General features: G+C 39.8%; 1 protein-coding gene across 1 annotated transcript in view; it reads left to right on the forward strand.

The window, feature by feature from the left end:
• TOP1 (DNA topoisomerase I) overlaps positions 1 to 22,607 on the forward strand; it is a 69,425-nt gene that overhangs the window by 30,326 nt on the left and 16,492 nt on the right. Inside the window, exons 4-12 of the mRNA XM_061127285.1 lie at positions 746 to 801; positions 3,236 to 3,331; positions 4,254 to 4,329; positions 7,624 to 7,736; positions 12,702 to 12,817; positions 16,066 to 16,187; positions 17,113 to 17,235; positions 18,852 to 19,039; positions 19,304 to 19,448. Of these exons, the coding sequence (XP_060983268.1) occupies positions 746 to 801; positions 3,236 to 3,331; positions 4,254 to 4,329; positions 7,624 to 7,736; positions 12,702 to 12,817; positions 16,066 to 16,187; positions 17,113 to 17,235; positions 18,852 to 19,039; positions 19,304 to 19,448 (1,035 nt within the window). The remainder of the gene's footprint in view (positions 1 to 745; positions 802 to 3,235; positions 3,332 to 4,253; positions 4,330 to 7,623; positions 7,737 to 12,701; positions 12,818 to 16,065; positions 16,188 to 17,112; positions 17,236 to 18,851; positions 19,040 to 19,303; positions 19,449 to 22,607) is intronic.

Here is a 22,607-nt window from a genome sequence, read left to right on the forward strand (position 1 = left end):
TGAGTGAAAATTTAGTGACACTGGTGCTTTTTGTGGCTTTTGGTTCCAGTATAACCAGCACAAGCCTTCCCAAAATAAGCTCATCTGGCTATGAATGAGTAGTAGTACTGTGCCTAGCCTTAAGTTTTTTAGTTTCTCAAAAAGTAATGCTGGATGGACTTGGTAAATTCAGACAGTATAGAATAGGGGACAGTAATGAAAAATAATCTCCCTTTAACCCTCAACTCACTGTCCTCGATCTTTCCTGTGGTGGAGGCAGCCACTGTACTTTTTTTTTTTTTTCTTTTTTGTATTCTTTCATTGGTACCCTATGCATGTGTCTATGTGTATATTTTTGTCTGGAAAGTTGAAGGAGGGCAAACATGAATATACTTTGCCTAAGTCAGTGAAGATGGGAAATAAAGTATTCCTTTTCATTTGGGTTTGTTTTTTTATTTCCTGTCTGCTCTGCCGAGGGCACATCTTTGAGAAGTGGAGTGTATTTATTGAGGGAGGGGACCTACCCTCATTTAAAGGTAAAAAGCCACCGTTTTGAAGGGAAACACTTCCCAGTAAAGAACTGTAAAAAAGGAGTCTTAGAAAAGTGTCAAGACCTTTGGTTCACCTGTTCAATTTTGCTATTAAGAGTCAGTCTGGGATCAAGATTCCTCAGGAGTAGAGGCAGAATCATCTCAAGTAAGGTAGAGACTTCTTCAGCTTTAGTCCTTTTAAGATACTAATCAGTTACTGCTGTTTTACCTTTCAGATTAAAGCTTCTGGGGATGCAAAAATAAAAAAGGAGAAGGAAAATGGCTTTTCTAGGTAAGACTCTGCTGTCTTGGCTTCTCTTTCTCCGTGTGTGTCCAGCAGGCCAGCTGCCCATGTTGCACTGTTGTTTGAGTTCACCTAAAATGCACTGACCTGGCCATCTCCAGGTTTTCAAGGAAGTTGGCAGTGAAAGGACTTGGTCTTAGCCAATGAGAGCATTTCTAGAGTGCCATTTAGCAAGACCGACCAGCACATTTTATAGAAGGCTATTTTGAGTGGAGAAGGTTGGCAGGAAGAAGTTTTTTTTTTTTTTAATTGAGATATAATTTACACTTCCATAAAATATACCCCTTTAAAGTGTACAGTTGATTGGTTTTTAGTTTTTCACAAGGTTATATAACCTCCCCCACTACCCTCTATCTAATTTCAAAACATTTTCATCACCCCCTAAAAGAAACTCTATTCTTAGTCAATAGTAATTTTGGAGTTTCCTAAAAAACCCCTACTCTGAATTCCTTGGTAGTATTCCTTGGTAGCTCATATATAGAAACTGATTTGATCTGCATTTTAGGGAGAGGTGTAGATTTGAGCACAAGTATTTTATCTCTTTTTCCAGAAGGAGAGGTCACTTTTCCAGAGAGGTCACCACAATCCAGAGGTCACCTTTCCTTTCCTTTGTGGGGCCATTTAGATTCTGTTTTCCTCATCAGCTGCAGCTCCCTAAAATAAGTCCAAATGTTTCCTCTAGTTTCAAAAAAAATAAATAACATATTCTAACCTGCTCCACTGAATGGCAGAATGGATTTACCAGGAGTTGTTGGGAGTGTTTGCCTTATTATCCAGGGCAAAATGTTTTGAGAGTTTTGCTTTCTTGAAATTTTGAACTTTCAGTTTCATTTGAGAACAATTTTGAAAATTGTGCCATGTACTCTGGGTTCCTTACCCCAGGAGAAGCAAATGCCCTCTTCAGGCATGTTCTGTAACTGTTCCAGGAATGCAGAATAATAAAGTTCAAGAAGCATTAGAGCTGTAAGCTAGGCATTCTGATTCTTTAGATAACTGACTGAACACAGGGCAACTATTTTCTGCCAGGAGATGGCCTTGGACTTTTATTAAACTAAGACTAAGATATGATTAGGCTCTCTGGACTTGGTGTGGAGTCCTGGGTTTGATTTGATCCTTTCTGGGTTAGATGATAAGAAGCACACCCTTTGAGGCCGTGGTTGATGTGTTCGCTTTGTTGGTCTGCTCGCCACCTTGCATCTTTGTCTTGGTAGAGATTCCACATGCCTCACTGAATTGGAACAGTTTTCTAGGGTTTTTAAATTTTTTTCTTCAGGCCTAGTAAGCCTTCCCATGTGCTTTTAACCTCACTTATGATAGTACTAGGATCTAGCATTTACTTAACTAGTTGGGTAAGTGGCAGCATTGCTTTCTTTCTGGTGCAAAGCTTTTGGAGATTTTGAACCCTTGGGTTGGTATCAGTGGTTTCTGTGGAGGGGAGAAGCAGCTATGGAAGTTGGCCTTTGGGGAGTGTGCATAAATAAGGAGGGAAAGTTAATCTCTGTAAATACTTAAGTTCATTTGCAAGCAAGGGCATCCAGTATGCTTGTGGGGAAGGGAGGGGCAGGGACAGCATTGAAACCCTGTGAATATGCTGACTTTATTTGGCAGCTAAATCTGGGTGCTTATCCCTTGGCCCCCTTAGAGATGGTGTGACTTTCTTTGTGTCTGGAGGCCATTCCTTGTGCTGAGTGAGTTAACCTTGTGGATGCTTCTGGCTGTGAGCAGTGAGGTTCTGACAAGATGTGCCAGGCCTGGGAACACCCCAGGCTGTGGTGGTGGCTGGCCCCTTTGGTTTTTTAATTTGTTCTCTTCTCTTTTTTGGTTCAACATAGTCATCTAACAGAATCATCTTTTTACATTGAGAAGGCAAAATGCTAACAAAAATAGGACAAGGTACTCTTCTGTGTATAAAGTAAACCGAAGGAGGAAGTTGAACAGTGAACAGATTTAGGCTTAGAGTGACTTCAGTTTTTTTGTTCTGAGCCTCAAGTTTGGGGAATATATTTTTATTCCTTTTTTGGTGAAAGCTTTATTTTAGCTTTTGGAGCACTAGAATAATCAATTCAGATCGCTTGTGGGGTCAGATACACAGTAGATCCCTCAAACAAGGGAAAGAAATAACTTAGGTTTGTTCCTAACTGTGATGTGGATTGTGTTGGCAAAGAGAACCAAGAGGTCATGGAAAGAATACTGACTGAAAATGAGGGGTTCTGATCCCTGACCTTGATCACACCTCTTCATCTGTAAAATGAAGACACTGTTGCGGTGAGAATTAAGTGAGAAAAAAGTGCTCAAGGAGAACCTTTTAATATGTACACATGTATGTCATTATCCTTCTGTTAGCTTCTTCTCCCAACTTTGCATTACTTTTGTAATGTGGATTTTCCAACACTCACTGGCTAACAATTTTTTTTCTCTTCAGTCCACCACGGATTAAAGATGAACCTGAAGATGATGGCTATTTTGCTCCTCCTAAAGAGGATATAAAGCCATTAAAGAGACCTCGGGATGAGGATGAGTGAGTATTTCTTACTACTTTTGAGTTGTTAAGAGAATAGTACACAGAACCTTCTGCACTAGTTGAGTTTTACTCTTTAGGAATTTGTGATTAATAGACTGGGTGACGGATTTCTCTTTGAATGTATATTTACACTTTTCTTACATTTTTTCTTATTAAAAAGGTAATGCATGTTTATTGTTGGAATTTCAAATAATCCAGAATTCATGAATTTTTAAATTATTTAAGTTACTTCAAGTGTGTCATCACCTCCCACAGAGAAGTTTTCATTGTTAAAGCAGTTTTTCCTAGAATCTGTGCCCGTTAATACCTTCTTAGTGAAGTTTCCATGTAAAGAAGTAATAAAATTGCTCTTACTTAAAACACGTATTTTGAGGCTTATATGTGCCTCTTAGGTTCAGTCAGTGAGGTTAAATCCTATTCATTATTTTCAGCCTTGTGAAATTTATTATGTTTTGGGAATCTACAAAGGATTTATGGTAGAAAGTAGTTGGAAGGGGAGGATGGAAATACTTAGCTCATTTGTATGTGTTTAGAATTCATAAAGAATTTCTTTCTTCCCCTTCCCCATCAAGTTATTACTTTGTGGTAGCCATTGTTGCACTGTGTGTTTGCCTCCCCTATTTCCACCTTCTAGTATTGTCTGTTTCTGTACTTATACCTCTACTCCACCTCCCTTCTAGGCCTGCATGTAGTATGAAGCTGTTTGTTTTGTTCTGCATAGGGTTATAACTGTTGGTCCTTGGCCTGGCCCTCTTTACTTTCTCCATTCCTGTTCTTGACTATAGAACGCCCAGCCAAGAATAATAGCAACCACGCCTGCCTTGGAGGCCGCCAAGAAGAGTTTGGAGGTCCTAATCCTACTGGTGAGAAGTACTGAGTCACAGTTGTGTTAACTACATATTCATGTTCCCCTTTCTAGTGCTGATTATAAACCTAAGAAAATTAAAACAGAAGATAACAAGAAAGAGAAGAAACGAAAACTAGAGGAAGAAGAGGTTAGTAAAGAGACTTAGGCCCTTTGGGACTTGAATTTGGAATAGGGAGTTTTTTTATAAAATAACTTTCAAAGGCACGTGGCTTTTAGGAGTTTATTGCTCTGTTGTACAGGAAACACTGGGAAAACTCTTATGTGTTACAGTGGCTATGGCACTATTAGTTTAGATATTAGCTTCCTGGGTGTCCACTTATAGCTATGCTGCCAGCTGACATGTTCTTAGAGAAACTATACCATCTTCATACGTACATACAGAAATACTAGCAAGAAGTCATATTTTGGCTTAAAACCAGGAAGAGTTTTCCCTAGGAATGTTTTTTAGCTTTTTTTTTTTCCCCCCAATCTAGCAAAGCTTGCCCTTCACTCATTTTGGGTAACTCTCCCTATTTAAAGTACTTTAATGGGTGTTGCTTAGACATAGCTTGAAATCCCAGTTCTTGACCATAGCTGACCATCCCTGGGTCTTGTGCCTCTTTAATTTACCTTGTTTTCCAGCCTCACAGACCTCTTTTGTTTCTTTTTCACATTAGATTCTTCTGTGTTTCAGGGCTTTATGTAACACGTGCTGTGTTCCTTCTGTCTGGAACACATATAGTCTTCCTCTTTTCTTTGTCTCCTACCTTAAAGCCTTCCTTAAAAATCTCAGTTTCAATTCAAGTACTTTTCTAAGCATTTTATTTGATGCTTGTGGTAAATTTAACATATAGTATTACGGTTACTTCTTTTGACACTTTGGATAACTTGTACTAAAGAGTTGTGGGCAAGTAATTCAGAAAAAGATGTCAGAAATTCACAGGGGACTTCATCTTACACTCTTAAGGGAAGAAGTGGTTGAGTGAGTCCTTAGCTTTCATCCTCTATTTGAGGTTAGCCATTGTCTTGGGCAAAATGGATTCACAAATGTAAAGTCCACATGGAAGTATCATCAGTAAAGATAGTGAGCGTAAGGGGCAGTGAGTCTTAAGAGTGTAATCTATATCATAGTAGTAGCAGCAGTATTGATGATTCAAATTAGGGGAGTTCGCTGGTGGCCTCGTGGTTAGGATTCTGAACTTTCACTGCCATGACCTGGGTTCAGTCCCTGGCCAGGGAACTGAGATTCCGTGAGCAGTGTACACACCCTACCCCCTGCCAATCAAATTAAATGTGCTTACTGTGTGCCAGGCTTTGTTCTTCATGCTTTATAGCTATCATTTCATTTAATCCTTACAACAGCCCTTAGAGGAAGTATTGTTATTATTATCTCCATTTTACACATGCAGAAACTGAGGTATGGAGAGGTGAAGTCTTTTGCCTGAGGCCACACAGGTACTAAGTGGTAAAACTGGAATTTGATTCTAAAGCCGATAGACTAGGTGCCATGTCCTCTTTCCTGTGGGACTTTGCTGATCGTTTAATTTCATAAGGAGGGAGGAGGAGTGTCTAATGAAATCATATGAAACATATGAATGAGTAGGTGAGAGATCAGGGCCTGGATTTAGGGAATTGTAGTTTTTCTGACAGCTAACCTGCTCTTGGCACATGTTCAGGTTTATGAGAGACACCTCAAGGAACTGAGCATGAAGTGTTGAGTAGTGAGTGTGGTAGTCCACTTTCATGTAGACTGTCAGTACAGACTAGTCAATAAGAAATTCACTAAAACTTCAGCTTTCTATGTGTTCTCTATTGCCTTTATGCTTAGGTTGCATTTATATAATAATACCTTTCTCTGCATTTCGAAGAGATTAGTAATAACTGTTAAAGCCATCTGGGAAAAGAATGGTTGACTTCATTTATTTAATTGTCTTAGCAAACATCTCCCTATAGGGACAGGAAAAAAAAACAGGCTGAAAGACTGAATCAAGACCCAGTCTTACTGTAGTAGGGAACACAGATGGCAAGAGAAGTCATTAAACCTCTCTGCTGGCCATGGAATTTTTCATTTCTGGGAATTGTTGTGTAGCCTCTTAGTGACTGATAATCTCATTTTGAGGCTTGAGAACATACGATGGAGCCAGCAGTTTCCTGATGGAACCACCTGAATGCCTGTTCAGAAGCTATTCAGAGAGTGTCTTAACTGTGAGCCTGAACAGCAAACATTACCTGAATTCATGCGATCCTCTGGTATCTTCTCCTCCCAGACATACTTACACATTTATATTCTCTAATTCTGTTTTAAAATATGTATAGGACTGTAGTCTTTCCCCTTCTTTCTACACCAAAGGTTGTTTTCTTTCCCTGAGTTTATCTTGATTGCCATCCTACCACGTATTCCTAGAATGTTTATATATTTCAGTCATTCCCATGAGTCACATTCTGTTATTTTTCTGGTAAACTTGGGCTCTCATCATGGTCAATAGCAGCTTTTTGACCTTGACCAAATGACAAAACCTCTGTCTCAGAGTTTCCTTGACTATAACTGGAAGAGGTCAAACCAAACTGTCTACAAAGTTCTTTCAAGTTCTGCCATTCTGTAACTGATTTTAAGGTGACTCAAACCACCTTTCAGAGCTATATAAATCTTGCTGAATAAAAGCTTAAATTATATCAAATAGTTAGGACAAAGGAAAATATTCTTCAGCAGAGTTTAGATTCTATAGGCAGGACCCCCTCACCCTCACCTGGTGAATAGCTCATTTTTGTCTGTGTGTGTGTTGAAATTTTTATATTGGTGCATGTTTGTTCTTTTCCTATGCCACTGTGACAGCTCATCTCAGGTTATAGTTCAAAGAAGTACTATGGTAGGAATTGGTCATTGTTGTCGTACTTCCCAAGTACTTGCTTGCTTACTACTTCCTGACTTTGTGTATGCAAGTGGCATTAATAAAGTATTCCCCCCCAGACTTGGTCAGAAATTTCCTTCCAAATTGTGTATTTAATACATAAAAAGTCTCCGTGCCCATTATTTGATGGTATTACAAGAGGTTTAAAGATATGTAGATTTTAAAATAAGTGAGGATAAAAAAAAAAAGTGAGGATAGTACACAGGGCTTATGCTCCCTCTAGCAGTGCTGTTCCAAACTCCAATGAGGCTAAAAAAATAAAAATAAAAATTTCCCAGGGTCTTCTCTTGCAGAATGAGTGTTTTTAACTGCTTCCTCAGACAGTCACATGTCAGGGAGTTTTAGGAAGTACTGCTTTAGAAAAAAGTACCAGTAAATTTTTATTCATCTACCTCTTTGAGTGTTAGACTTAAGAACCTCTCCAGTTTTAATATTCCATGATTCCAGTTTTTCCTCCTAATGGGCCCCCAGAACTACTTTGAACAGTGTGGTTGGTCCTTAGTTAAGTGCTTTCTCACCATGTTTCTTTGTAGGATGGTAAATTGAAAAAAACCAAGAATAAGGATAAAGATAAAGATAAAAAAGTTCCTGAGCCAGATAGCAAGAAAAAGAAGCCGAAGAAGGAAGAGGAGCAGAAATGGAAATGGTAATATCTCGGTTAAAATGGTAGCTCTTTGATTCTACAACCTAATGAAACAAGAATGTTGAGTTAGTAAAGTTAATAGCCTGATATTTTGGGGAGGAGGGAAGTACTTGAACTAATCTCTGTGGGCTAACATTCTGAAATAAATCTTGCAAGTTCTGATGAGACCATTAACTAGCTCTTTCCCTATTGGATCTCAAAACTGGGTTCCACTCTATTGAACAGAGTGAGCTGTAGAAACAGCTATTTTTTCATGTTAGGAACCCTAGCCCATTGTATTGCAAACATTTTCCCTTAGGGTTGTTTTCTTTTCTTTCTTCTTCTTCTTCTTCTTTTTTTTTTTAAATGATATGAGTGTATTTGCCATATAGAAGATTTTAATTTTGATTTATCAGATTTACAAATATTTTCCTTATGTCTCTGTTTCCTTACATCTTGTTTCAAAAGGACTTTATTATTCTACAATTATAAAAATATCCACGCAGGTTTTCTTGTGGAGTTTTTTTTTTAAACAAATAGGCAATTTCTCCAACGTCATTTATAGAATAATCCATCTTTTCCCTCTCATTTTAAATGCAACTTTATTCATATGCATGTTTCCATACACACATAGGATTTCTATAATTTACTCTTTTAAAACAAGTAGTGAAAGGAACAGTCTGATAGAAAAATGAGGAAAAGGCAATTCATTAAAGAAAATACATGATTAGCAAGCATCTTAAAATATGATCAACCTCACAAGTAGCAAAGAAAGATGCAAAGAAAAATAATAAATAATACATCGTTTTGTTTAACGTCTCTCAGATTAGGAACAATTAATAAGTATCAAAATATGCAAAAACAGGCATTCTTCAGCATGGGAAATGAAGATTCAGACAGTGAAGACTGTCTTCAATCGAGGACATTTTAGCAGTAACATTACTTCTAGGTGTTTAGAGTTTTGAAATAAATTTGTATTTTTAATACTGGCTTTTCTTAAAATTTTATCTACTATATCTATATTATACATGATTTGTATTTATGTTGAAAAAATTCCAATGATTCAGGGGTATATGATTTAAGAAAAAATGACAGTTCGCTTTCCTTCTTTCTCCCATTCCCATTTTTCTTCTCTAGCTTTGAGGGAACCACTGTTTGTAGTTTGGTATGTAGAGTTCCAGACCCACTGGTATGCATTTACTCTGTGGCTTTTGTAATAGAGAGCAGTAATCTTGCCCAGTACCTCTGAGGAATGAGGAAACATCCATGACCAAGGAGGTGGCTGAGAGGAGCAGGGCTGCAGTGGCAGAAAGGCTCAGCACAGCTATATGATCAGCATTGTTGGTGTGGACATACATGGGTGAAATGAAGGGTAGGAAAGGAGAAATACAGAGCAAAGGCAATCTGGGCTTCCCTGAGGTCAGAAAACTAAAGAACGTGTGTTTTCATTTTTCTCATTTTTCTTTATTTCTTTTTCCTTTGAAACTAATCAGTTTTTAGTGATAGGATATTGAAAGGTTTTTATGACCTCTAATAAAACATTTCTTTTTAAGATGAGATGAAGTGATTATATAAGTCAGGGGCTGTTATTGGGAGTGGTGAGTTAGTAGTTCATCATCTGTTCCGTCTCTCTGGGTTCTGTGGTTGGGTGCTCAGTAAGTTTGTTGAGTGAACAAGTTCATTTCTTTGTCATCACGTGCTCTCTCCCCCTTCCTTTGGAGCCCTGGCTCTTTTTGGGCCTGGAGGCAGATACACTTTTGTTCTGGTCCAGCCTTGTGTGTGTGAAATTAAGTATCCTTGAAGGGTCTAATAGCCTAATTTTGGTTCTGTGGTTGAAATTCTTATCACTGTTAACACATGTTAATTCTGAGAGACTGTGACCTATGGTTTTTATTCTTGTTTTGGTTTAAGTGGAATCACTGAAGACGGTAGGTTTGGGGCTGAGCAGCCTTTGCTACAGTCTGCAGTGCATGTGTTTCTCAAGGCTGGTTGTAAAGTTGTGCACATTCTTAAACACAGTGCTTGAACGCACCACTGGAACTTTTGAAGGTGGAGAAGAGGAGTGACTGACCTCTTACGGATGCCTTGTGCTTTCTTGCTACCACTGTGGGCTTGCTTCTTAGACTCTGAAGTCAACGGTCCCGTCCTCAGCGACTGTCCCTGACAGCCTAGTCAGGGAACTTAAATGGCAGATACTCTCATTTTTACTACTCCTTTTGCCGTCTCACTAAAACAGTTACACGGTTTACCAGTTTGGCAAACGTACAGGTCTTTTGCTTCAGGGCAAAGAAGACTTGTTCATCCTGGCAAACACAAGCCAACTGTGAGCCTCTTCCCTTCCCCCTCTCCTTAGTGATTGTGAGGATGGGAAAATGGTGAGGATCCCTGTGGGTTTCTTCACTGTCATGTTTTCTCTCTAGAAACAGTGGTAGAGGTGGTGGCAGCATGCTGAGGCTCAATCATAAAAACTTCTTAAACCCAGCCCCCCCCCCTTTTTTTTTCAGAATTTATTTTTAATTGGAGGATAATTGCTTTATAATATTGTGTTGGCTTCTGCCATATATCAGCATGAATCAGCCATGGGCGCACACACATCCCCTCCTTCCTGGGACCTCCCTCCCCACCCCACCCCACCCCCTGGCGCCAGGTTTGGGCTCCCGTGTCACACAGCAAGTTCCCGCTGGCTGGCCGGTTTACGTACGGCGGTGTGTGTCGGTGCTCCTCTCTGCATCCACCCCACCCTCTCCTTAGCCCGCAGTGCCCACAAGTCTCTTCTCCACGTCTGTGTGCCCATTGTTGCCCTGCACAGAGGTTCAGCAGCACTCTCTTTCTAGATTCCATACATATGTGTTAGTAAACGATATTTGTCCTTCTCTTTCTGACTTAACTTCACTCTGCATAATAGGCTCTAGGTTCATCCACCTTATTTGAACAGAGTCAAATGAGTTCCCTTTTTTTTTTAATTTATTTTTTTAAATTTATTTTTTAATTGAAGGATAATTGCTTTATGGAATTTTGTTGTTTTCTGTCAAACACGAATCAGCCATAGGTATAAATATATTCCCTCCCTCTTGAACCTCTCCCATCTCCCTCCCCATGCCACCCCTCTAGGTTGATACAGAACCCCTGTTTGAGCTCCCTGAGACATACAGTGAATTCCCATTGTCTATTTTACATATGGTAATATAAGTTTCCATGTTAACTCTCTCCACGCATCTCACCCTCTCCTCCCCTCTCCCCATGGCCATAAGTCTGTTCTCTATGCCTGTTTCTCCATTGCTGCCCTGCAAATAAATTCTTCAGTACCATCTTTCTAGGTTCCATATATATGTGTTAGTATATATTTATCTTTCTGACTTACTTCATTCTGTATAATAACCTCTAGGTTCATCCACCTCATTAGAACTGACTCAAATGTGTTTCCTTTTTATGGCTGAGTAATAGTCCATTGTGTGTATGTACCACAACTACTTTTTCCATTCATCTGTCAATGGACATCTAGGTTGCTTCCACGTTCTGATGAGTTCCTTTCTATGGCTGAGTAATACTTAAAAGCTTTTGCACAGCAAAGGAAGCAATAAACAAGATGAAATGACATCCTTCAGAATGGGAGAAAATAATTACAAATCAAACAACTGACAAAGGATTAACCTCCAGGATATACAAGCAGCTCATGCAGCTCAATACCAGAAAAATAAACAACGCAATCAGAAAATGGGCAGAAGACCTAAACAGACATTTTTCTAAAGAAGACTTATAAATGGCCAACAAACATGAAATGATACTGTCACTCATTATTAGAAAAATGCAAATCAAAATTACAGTGAGGTGTCCACCTCACACTGGTCAGGATGGCCATCATTGTCTATAAACAATAAATGTGGGAGAGGGTGTGGAGAAAAGGCACTGTTGGTGGAAATGCAAGTAGATATGCATTCTATATTCCTATATCCACGATGGAGGGCAGTATAGAGATTCCTTAAAAAATGAGAAATATGACCCCATTTTTAACTGTTACCCATCATAGTTGTAGAGGGTTTCAACTCTGCTTTGAGTTGAATATACTTTCGTGTCGGGGTTGAGCTGCTGGAACATTAGATGAATCTTCATGAAAAGATCTAGAAACTGGGGAGTTTGTTGATGGGGTTAAATGTGATTAAATACATATTTTTCCTAACTTTTTTGATGAACCGTTGATGGGGGCCTAAAAGGCCAACACTGTTATTTTTATTTCTATACTAGTAGTTGTTGATTCAGTGATATCAGCGTGTGTCATAGGATATGCTCTTTCTCTTTAAACTGAGGCTTAGTATTGAGTGAATCTCTTAATTTGCTTAAATGCTTAAGTTGTCATGAGCCCTTAGGATGAACATGATGGAATTAGGAGGAATTATAAAAAGTTGGAATCTTAATTTTAAAACACTGGAGTTAGGAATTCTCTGGCAGTCCAGTAGTCTGGACTCCAAACTTTCACTGCCTGGGAACTCTCACGGACAGAGGAACCTGGTGGGTCACAGTTCACGGGGTCACATCGGGTCAGACACGACTTAGTGACTAAGTCACCACCACCAAAGGGTGGTTTTCCCTGTACCTTCACCCAACATCTCCATTCCCAGGAGGCCTTCTCCTTTGTATCAGTGAATAAAATAGTGCTTCCATCATGTACACGATTGTGGCTTGCTTTTACACCATTGTGTTAAAACAGCTGTGATCATTGCTAAATAATGAGCTCATATATTCAATTTCTTTGAACTAAACTGTTGAAATGTGTTTTCCTCCATTCACCTGAGTAATCCATCATCTTTGTTGTAAGCATTGGCTTTTTCAAAGTGAAGGATGCTAGTTTTTTTGACCCAGATCTTGAATGTGGGAACCAGTCATTCCAGAGCACCAGTCAGTTGAGCAGATGATTATTTTGGTATTTAATCGGTGATAATCTCAATATCAGGTAAAGTGACACTAAATGAGGTTGTACTTTGTCTTTTAAAGGTGGGAAGAAGAACGCTATCCTGAAGGCATCAAATGGAAATTCCTAGAACATAAAGGCCCTGTATTCGCTCCACCATATGAACCTCTTCCAGAGAACGTCAAGTTTTACTATGATGGTGAGTTCCAAGGTTGTCCAATTCTTGGCCAAGGAAAGAGTGTGCTTCTATTTAGGAAGAGAAAGTGGGGAAGCGTCTTGTTCTGTATTATCCTTTTTGTTTATCTCATTTTGTTCTCATGTCATTGTATGGTTTGGGGAAAGGGCCATCAGGTGTTAGCTCTTAAAAGCCCATTTGGTACAGGAAAAGTTCTGTGAGAAAGGAGCTGTCTCATCTCCCTTGTTTCCCTTTGAGGCGTGGTCTCAAAAAGGTCCAGCTACATAGGTCACAGCCAGCGCTTGGTCCACAAGCTAAATGTTTTTTATCTGAATGACGTTTCTAAGGAGCTACTCTTTGTAAGAGTTCTTAGAAAAGACTGACTTGAATGGTAGTGTTTTATTTTAGTGATATAATGCAAGCTCATAAGCTGCTCGCTGCTAGAAATAGAATCAGTGCTTGCTTGGGGACGAGGTACTCAGTCTGCCCTCCGCCTCTGGGCGGGGCTGGCAGGTGTCTGTCACTCATCTGTGCTGCCCCGCTGCGCTGGTGTCCTCTGTGCGGTCAAGTCTGATGAGCTGCTCGGAGGAAATATCCGGCCTGGTTCTCTTAGAGCACTCTTAGACCTCTGTCCTTGGGCTGAGAATTTTGAGAGTAGTCCTTGATGCTCGCTTATTGGCGTATAGCAGTATGCAGATGGTAATACTCAACTGATTTCCCTCCTTCCAAGGGTTTTCTCCAGAAATGACCAGAGCATTATTCCTCAAACTCTCATATGTTTTAGATTTGCCAGGTGGATCTGGGCTCATTTAATTGATGTTGAGTGATCATGGGTGCTTCTGAACCAAGTGGTCTGCTGACCAAACTTTGAGAAACTGAGCCAGGAACTGCTGAAAAGCACGTCTCTGTCCACCAGCTGTGGTCTCGGGCCGTGGGTGCTTAAAGGTCAAGGGGTAGTAGTTTATACTGAAAGGCTGGGTCTTGCAAATGAAGAACATGTCAAACTTGTAAGACTGGAATTCGTGGTTTTAAACTGTCTTTATTCAACGTGCTATATTCAGACACCAAGACCGAGCAGTGGACAATACTGACGAATCTCTGATCTCATGGAATGTGTGATCTTGCAGGATTTTATAGCCTCATTCTGACACGTGTTGACTGGAGAACATGGGACAGAATTCTACCTTCAGCCTTCATAGTGGTCATTCTGGAGACTCTGCAATGTGACTCAAAGCCAAAACTCCAATGATGACAAAGAGCACTAGCTAATCATAAAAGTGCAGATATTCTATAGCCCTAGTATAGATTTACCTTTAGAGTTGAACTTTAGGAGACTCAGTTGGTGAAGCCTAACTTTGAGGTCCAAAGTGATTTGAAGGAAAGCTGGGTTCCTTTCTTTAGCCTCTGGGTTTCCCTTACTTTCAGAGATGGGAAGCCAAGGCTTGAACTAATCATCACAGGTCATCCTGGTCCCTTCTACATTCTTTCCTTATCAGAGCTCCAGCTCCAGGGCTCTCACATTTTCTCATTTGGTCTTTCTCGAATTTCTTCCCTTTGATTAGGTAAACTCCCACACTGCAGTAAGTCAAGAAGTTGTATTTTACTTACTACCAAGTTGATACCGTCAGTCCTGTCTACTCTCTAGGGAAGAGAATTCTCAGACTCCTTTAGTGCCTGCCAGGGAAGGAGGGGCACGGGCTGGCTGAAGCAGTGAATGACCTCTGAGAACCTCCAGTTTTCAGCTCTGACTCAGCAGTTTCTTATTCCTGGAGCTCAGCCTTTCCTACAAAGCACTACCATTGCCAGGAACCTCTAAGTCATCCTCCTACCCTTCTACTGCTGGGAGCTGTCATTTCATCTTTTGGCAGCTCATCTAAAACAGGAGGCGTCTAAATTGCTTTCTCTATTGGGACAGAATTCAACAGAATTTCCAAGTATACCAAACGTATGCGAGAATAGCTTACATTCTTTCTTGCCTTTTATTTTATGTCATTTGTATTATTCTTAGTGACTTACTGGTTTCCTTTATATCAGAAGCATGTTACATCTTAACTGGCAACACTGGTTCAGGTTTGAGTGAATTCTGAAGTGCAGGAACCTCTTGAAACGCCAGCCTGTCCTTCCCAAGCTGTGTTGTCTTTGGAAGGAGCTAGGTTTAGAGGGGAAGTGGCGCCACCTGTTGGCCTTTTAAAGTTATAGATTTCAAGCAGGTTCTTTCTGTCTACCCTGAAAGTTTTGTTTAGAGCTGCAGTTCCCTGTACCGTCCCTGCAATCAGGGATGAAACTGTCTAACCATCATGAGATGAGATGTCTTCTGAGTTTTGAAATAAATGGAATTTGGGTTAAGTTTTAGTTTTCTGTAATAAATGTGAAAATCCTTGGTAAATTACTAGTATCTATGTAACAGGTAAGGCAGTGGAAAAATGTGTATAATGCCAAGAACCTTGGTCATCCCTGTGTTCTGGATGATTCCTGTTTCCCTGAAAGAGGCTGGTTTATAATACTGCCTGTGTTCCAGGGCATCTCAAACTCTGGTGTGTACACTAGCCACCTGGGCGGTCTCATTAGAATGTACTTTCTGGTTCATTCGGTCTGGGGTGGGGCCTGAGATTCTACATTTCTGCCAAACTCATGTGATGTCAGTACTGCTGGTCCATGAACCATACATTGAGAAGCAAAGTTCTAGAGGAAGGTCTTATTTAGGTTTTTTCATATGGGATATCTGGGCTTGCCTGCTATGAATATATATTTTTTTTAATTCATATTCCACCCACCTAACTTTGAAGAAGAAAGATGCCTATTTCTTTTCCCCACAATTCCTTTCTTCCACTCCCTGTCCTATCCCTTCCTCCCCTTCTTGAACAGAAGCTGTTTAGCTTAGCAGTGGCAGGAGTCCCTCTGAGGATTTGATTTTTAAAAACCATTGAAGAGGTGTAAAGGACCCTGCTTGCTGAAAGGAAAAGGAAGAGTGACTGGGCCTCCCCCAGGTCATCCCTGTCCTGAGCAGGCTCCTGGGAACAATTTACGGGCATAGTCTCCAGAGAATGACCCAGGTAAATATCTGCTAAAGGGAAGGAAAACTCATACAAGTAGATGTTAATCGATAATACTGTTTTTGTTGTTGTTGTTGCCACGCGTCACCAGACCTTTATATATATATACCTTCAGAAGGTAAATAAACCATTATGAAAGAAGATGTCTCCAGAACCTCAGTGTTTAGCCTCAGAGCATGAATACAGCACCTCATTTTTCGGAACCACTTTTGTCTCTAGGTAAAGTCATGAAGCTGAGCCCCAAAGCGGAAGAAGTAGCTACGTTCTTTGCAAAAATGCTCGACCATGAATATACTACTAAGGAAATATTTAGGAAAAATTTCTTTAAAGACTGGAGAAAGGTATTGTAGCCCATGTATTAATATCCTAGCCCCTTACAAAAACACTGATCTCTACTACTAAGTAATAAATGGTAATTTTACCAAAAGAATTCCCTGATGTACAATTTGAGTTTTATGAATTTTATTGTATTGAAAGTTGGGGTTTTTTCTCCTCCTCGTTCATTTACTGTATTTTAAAGCTTTTCTATCCAATGAGAATAACTGTGTTTCTTTTCCTCTTGGCTCTCCTGTGGCTATAACGGAGAGAGTTTATCAGCTTAGGTCAAACAGAAACCTCAGCTCCAGTTGAGCAAAGGAAAGTTTGTCTCTCGGGACTGCCCTCTGTCTGCTATTGCAAAGAGACATGCATTAGCATTGTCCTGTTCCCTTTTGATTCATGTCTTTAGCTTTAGGTACTTTCTGCTCTTAAAACCACATAGCCTTTGTCTGCCTAGATGATTTTAAACAATTTTCTTATTCTTAATTTGGAGAATGTGAACAGAGGGTGAGCTGAAGCTCACTTTCTGAATAGCTGTAAAAATAAGATTTAATAAGTGAATAGAGCAAGGATGTTTCTAAGAGAGAAGGAGTGTGGGAATGTTTCTCTTGTCACTAAATGATATATATATATTTGTGTTTCTCCAGCCATGGTATTCATGCTTAGGAGATGGTGGCAGTGTGCTAAGGAATCTTAAGAAATGACATGAGAGTTACCGTTTTCAATGTTGTTCTCCTAAATATTTCTCTACCACATGCATATTTTATAATAGAACAAGGAAATAAAATTGTTTCTTTTTTCCCCCCCAAAACTCTCAAGTTTAGATTAACTGCCTCACTAGATACTCTTGGACTGAGAACATGATACTTTGCTGTAATTGTGGAGAAACTTGAGGGCTTATTAGTTTATTTACTGTCTTTTTTTGTCTCCCCCTTTTCTTTTAACTAGGAAATGACCAATGAAGAGAAGAATATTATCACCAGCCTCAGCAAATGTGATTTTACCCAGATGAGCCAGTATTTCAAAGCCCAGACAGAAGCTCGGAAACAGATGAGCAAGGAAGAGAAACTGGTACTGCAGAATTTCTTAAACCCCTGGAGAATTTTGAAATAGTGATTAGTTTAATTTTCTTCTTGGTTCTTACAAAACATCTTTGACTTTAATGATTTCTACACTAAAGATTTAAGATTCTTGGCCTAGTGAAGTCTCGATTTTCTTAAGGGTTTCATGTAGATTAAAAATTGTGAATAGGCATTATGTTTAAATGGCTCAATATGAGCTGGTGTTCTGTTAACCTAAAACCCAGCCAGTGGCCTCCAGTAATACAGTGTTTAAGGAAGAGGAGATCTGACCTACAGTGGCTCCTAGATGTTAGGGACTTAAGACATATAAAATCATATTGGCTATATGTGTACACACACACACACACACACACACACACTCTTTCTTTGATCTGTTTTTAGCCACACTCATCCAACTTCATCTTCTAGCTGTGGCCAGCCTCACTTCTGAAGGATCTTTCTAGTATCTGACTGGGATGTCACTTTCCTCTAGCATATTGGTAGGCAAACTATAAATAGACTGCTTGTTTTTGTACAAAGGTTTTATTGAAACATGCCACATCTAACTTGCTTACCTGTTATCTATGGTCACTTTCATTCAGCAGTGGCAAAGTTGAGTAATTACAGCAGACACCATATGGTCCTCAAGCCTAAAACATATTCTATCTAGAAAAGGCTTGCCATTCCCCAATCTAGAGGTTCAAGGCTGGAGTTTGACTTTTTGGGCTCAAGGCTGGAATTAAAAAAAACAGGTTAGCAGAGGTCTGGAAGTTATGTATTTTAAGGGATTCTTATCACTTCGAAGTCTTAAATTTCAGTGTCTTAGACTTGCATGTTTATGTAATTGGGGCCATTGTCTCTATAGCTCACTGTTTGAGAGCACCTGTCTGGCCTTTCGTTGAAACAACCAGGAGCCACTACAGAGCTGGTAGGAATGACGCTGCACCACGCCTTATCAGTCCCAGTTTGGTTATCTCAGTATTCCAGACTAGCGAGATTTATTTTACTTTTCACTCCAGGGGTGTTTTTCAAACTAAAATCCATGTCAGGAGGTTTTATAAGTATCACCATGTCAGAACCCTGCCAAGGATAACCTGTCACCAGCAAGTTGCGAATCTTTATCTGTGCACAAGGCAGCAGGACTTAGTTTAATCAGTATGAGGGGAGGGTTAGCACAGGGTAAGGGGGCTCCAAATCTTTATGTTTTTTGAAAGAGAAAAGATCGCAGTGTGAAATATATGTACCCATGTACTAGTAAAGAATCGATAGCAGATTTCTTTGTGCTGGAAACCCTGTGTGAAATAATGTTCATATGGGAATTTTATTATATTTAAGCTTTAAAAAAACTCTGGTTTTCCAGGAAGTCCTTGGTGGTCCAGTGGTTAGGACTCTGAGCTTCTACTGCAGGGTGCCTAGGTTTGATCCCTGGTCAGGGAACAAGATCCCACAAGCCATCCAGTGAAAAAGAAAAGAAAAATTTCATAGGTTTTCCTTTATCTGAATTTGTTTCTTAGTGATTTTTAGACTTTTCTCCATCTGGACCTGTTCTCGCACAAGAGCTAAGAAATGTGTAAGTAGAGAACAGTAGATTGAATCCCCTTTGAGTGCTTTTTGGCTGTCTTCCAGAAAATCAAAGAGGAGAATGAAAAATTACTGAAAGAATATGGCTTTTGTGTTATGGATAACCACAGAGAGAGGATCGCCAACTTCAAGATAGAACCTCCTGGGCTCTTCCGTGGCCGCGGCAACCACCCCAAGATGGGCATGCTGAAGAGACGAATCATGCCTGAGGATATAATCATCAACTGTAGCAAGTGAGCACAGTTTGTCCTTTGGCCAGAAATGAAGTGGGGGGCTTCCTTTGTTCTTGGTAGTTTGGATTCCCCACCCCCCATTACAGAAGACTGTTTGGGAGCGGTGTGGTATTTCTTTGTATAGATCTCCAGGTGCTTATCATGTATTGACTGGTGAGGAGGAAACTTGGAAATACACGCTCACAGATTCATCCACTTCCAGTGATGAAAAGTGAAATTGGTCATTACTTCTCACCTCACTGCTCTACTGCTTTATTTCCACAGAGATGCCAAGGTTCCTTCTCCTCCTCCAGGTCATAAGTGGAAAGAGGTCCGACATGATAACAAGGTTACTTGGCTAGTCTCCTGGACAGAGAACATCCAAGGTTCTATTAAATACATCATGCTGAACCCCAGCTCACGAATCAAGGTAAGTGGTAGCCAAGAGCTGCACCAGTTAGTGGGGCTGATAATCTCTTGTCATTTTGTTTGAAATCTGATGTCCTCAGCCTCTAGAATCACTTTGACAAATTGAAAACCATCCCCACCCACAAGAAAGGGTACTTTTCATAGTTAGCATTATCTGGTGACCTTCCTAAGATGTTTCCATTTTTTACATCACATTGTAATCTTATTTATTAATTTGCAAATACTGATTGAAATCCATGTATGAGCCTGGCACAGTGTAGGCATGGTGCTAGGAATTACATTGGTAAACAAGACGGACACACACATCCTTGCTTCTACATTGCTTACTGTCAAGTGGTCAGACTGTGATGAAAAATGTGGTAAATGTACCTTGGTTTCTACAACTAGTTCTCTTCCTCTTCCTCACCTTTCTGGGCTCTGAAGAAAGGAATATAATTACTCTGAATCCAGAAAGAGTTGTAAAATCTGGAGTCTTACATACTTTGTCTTCCTAAGGCTTGATCTGAGTAGATTCCACCAGGACTTAATGGGATAATGTTTGGGAAAGCATATCTTAAACTGTTGTGTACACATGTGTTGCTGTTTATTGATACTGTTATTGAAAAGAGAAAACTCTCTTGGAAGGACTATCAGTTAGCCTGTTAGGCATACCCCGCTTGAATGAGTCCCTCAGATATACTGTGGAAATACGAATGGCAACTTAAGAGATGAGTTCCGCAAAAAAAAAAAAAAAAACCAGTCAGGGAATTATTCTGTGTAGACTGACTGTTTACATGCAGGGCACTGAGGGTAAAGCCACTCTTAATCTTGGTTTATAGTTTATCAAACACTTGTTAAGACTGAAAGCCACAGCTCAAAAGGCCATGTGTCTTTTCAAGACCAGACTGCACATTTTCTAGCTTATAGTCCTGTGTCCTAATGAAAAATGCCCTTGTATATATGTTCTTCAGTGTCATTGGAAAATGACACTGTTCTTAGTTTAAAGTGAGCATAGAATCAGAAAGAGAACCCCCATGGCAAGTAAAAGTCAAATCACTTTAAGAAACATGTTATATTCCTGTTCTGAAATACCACAGAGCTATAGGGTGACCAAGGTAGATGAAAAGTGGTTTTAGCCCTCAAAGAACTTACGGCCTGCTGGGCAAATTGGGTAAGAATTCAGTTGTATTAGAAAGATAAATGTTAAATGCTTTGGATAAAGGGAGCAGTTATTCCCAGCAGTTAAGAGAATAGGAACAACTTTTTAAAGGAAATTTGGTTGCAGTTAGGTCTCAAAAGAGAGGTATTTCAAAGAGCTGTGTGTCATATGGACAGAGAGAAGGGGTATGAAGAGGAGTAACAAAAGTATCAAGTGATGGTTGAGTAACATTGTAAATATGCTAAATGTCACTACTGTTGGGGTGAATTTCATATTATTATTTTTTTTTTGAATTTCACATTATTCACACAGTAAGAAAAAAAATTATCAATATGAAGGATACTGGATTACTGTTAAAAGTATTTTCATGTAAGTTGACATTTGATTCTTTTAATAACCATACCAGACATGTACTCATGCCACCATCTTACTGATAAATTTAGTCTCTGAGAGGCCTGATTGTGGCCAACCTTAAATGCCACACTAAAGTGACTAGACCATGTTCTGCATTTGATGGAGAACCATTGACTTGGAACAGAGGAGTGTCTTGATCCAGTATGCAGGCGTCATGCATAATCACATTAGTGAATGTAAACTCTTGGCAGTGCTGCAGAGGACGCAGCACTGACCACCTGATCTGGCTTCCAGGGCCTAGGAAGGGCCTTTTTGAGGAAGTGACGTTTAAAATGAGACTTGCAGGGTGAGTAGGATTTATCCATGGAAAGGATAGGGGAATGGGCATTTCAGACAAAGAAAGTAGCCTTTTGAAATCCCTGAAGTAAGAAAGAACGTAGTGGTCTCAAGACTGTAGTTTGAGTATAATGATCAAGAAAGATACAATGAGGAGGGAACTGGAGACAGGGATGCAGGCCAAATCTTAAGATTCTTCCTTCAATTTTTTTATATTATCTAAATCCAATAGGAAGCCACTGGGTTTTAAACGGGAATGATGCCAGATTTGTGTTTTTAGAAACCTGTGATACAATTGATCATTCTGACTGCTGCTCTGTGGAGACTGGATTGAACCCAGGAAGAAGGGAGACCAAGAGGAGGCTGTTGCAGTACTCCAGCCAAGAAGTGGCAGTGACTTAGGGTGATGGCAGCAGGGGTCAAGAGAGATGAACAGACGCCAAATACACGAGGATTGTGCGCTCTTTCTTATAGGCGGGATTCACACTGATTGTAGGAGAGTCTCTGGGGTTAAGAGCCTTGTTAGATAAGCTGAGTGGAGTTCCCTAAGGGCAGAGAGCCAGCCAATTCATTCAGACAATATCCAGAGACCTCCTATGCGCTGTAAAGATTTATGCAGGTTTCTGAGTAATGGTTATGGTAGTAAACCTAGGAAGTCACATAGATGTAGGCCCTGCCTAGAACCTTATATCCAGTGCAGAGTGGCTCACTCCAGCAATTGGGTTGCGATCCTGAGTCATAAAAAATTGCTAAAGGCTTGGAGAGTGGTACTGTTGAGGAGAAAATAAGTGTGATTTCTTAAGCTTTCTGCCTGTCCTCAGTTATCTCCGACTCAGAATAGATCTTCAGAGGTTGAGGTTTTGACAGTGTATTAAATAGTTTTTTCTAAGTGCATTGCCAGCAGGAGATAAGAGTCTCTTTTTAGATAAAAGTGGAAAGATACAAGCAATAAGGATTTTATTTTCAATGAAATATTTCCAACATACAAAAATAGTTACAATAATCATTCATATAGCGTCCCCCCATCTGCCCGTGTCAAACCTTAACATCATGTCCTATTTCTTCAACTGCTTCATTTCATAAAAAGTATTGTGATTCTAGAAAAATAGTTATGTGATGTGACACAGGTGTTAGCTATCACTACTGTGGCTATTATATTGTGAAATAAATGTATCAAATTAAAAAAAAAAAAAAAAGAATCACAGGGAGAGCATTAGGAAAAAAAAAATGACTTCCCAAATAAAATACTGATGTCCCTGTCTGCTCTGAGCTAATTAAACCAGAATCTCCAAAGAAGAGTCTCCAACAAGAAAACCTTATATGCTAGGTGAA

Source organism: Dama dama, chromosome 23, assembly GCF_033118175.1.
Source record: "Dama dama isolate Ldn47 chromosome 23, ASM3311817v1, whole genome shotgun sequence".
NCBI classification, from domain to species: domain Eukaryota; kingdom Metazoa; phylum Chordata; class Mammalia; order Artiodactyla; family Cervidae; genus Dama; species Dama dama.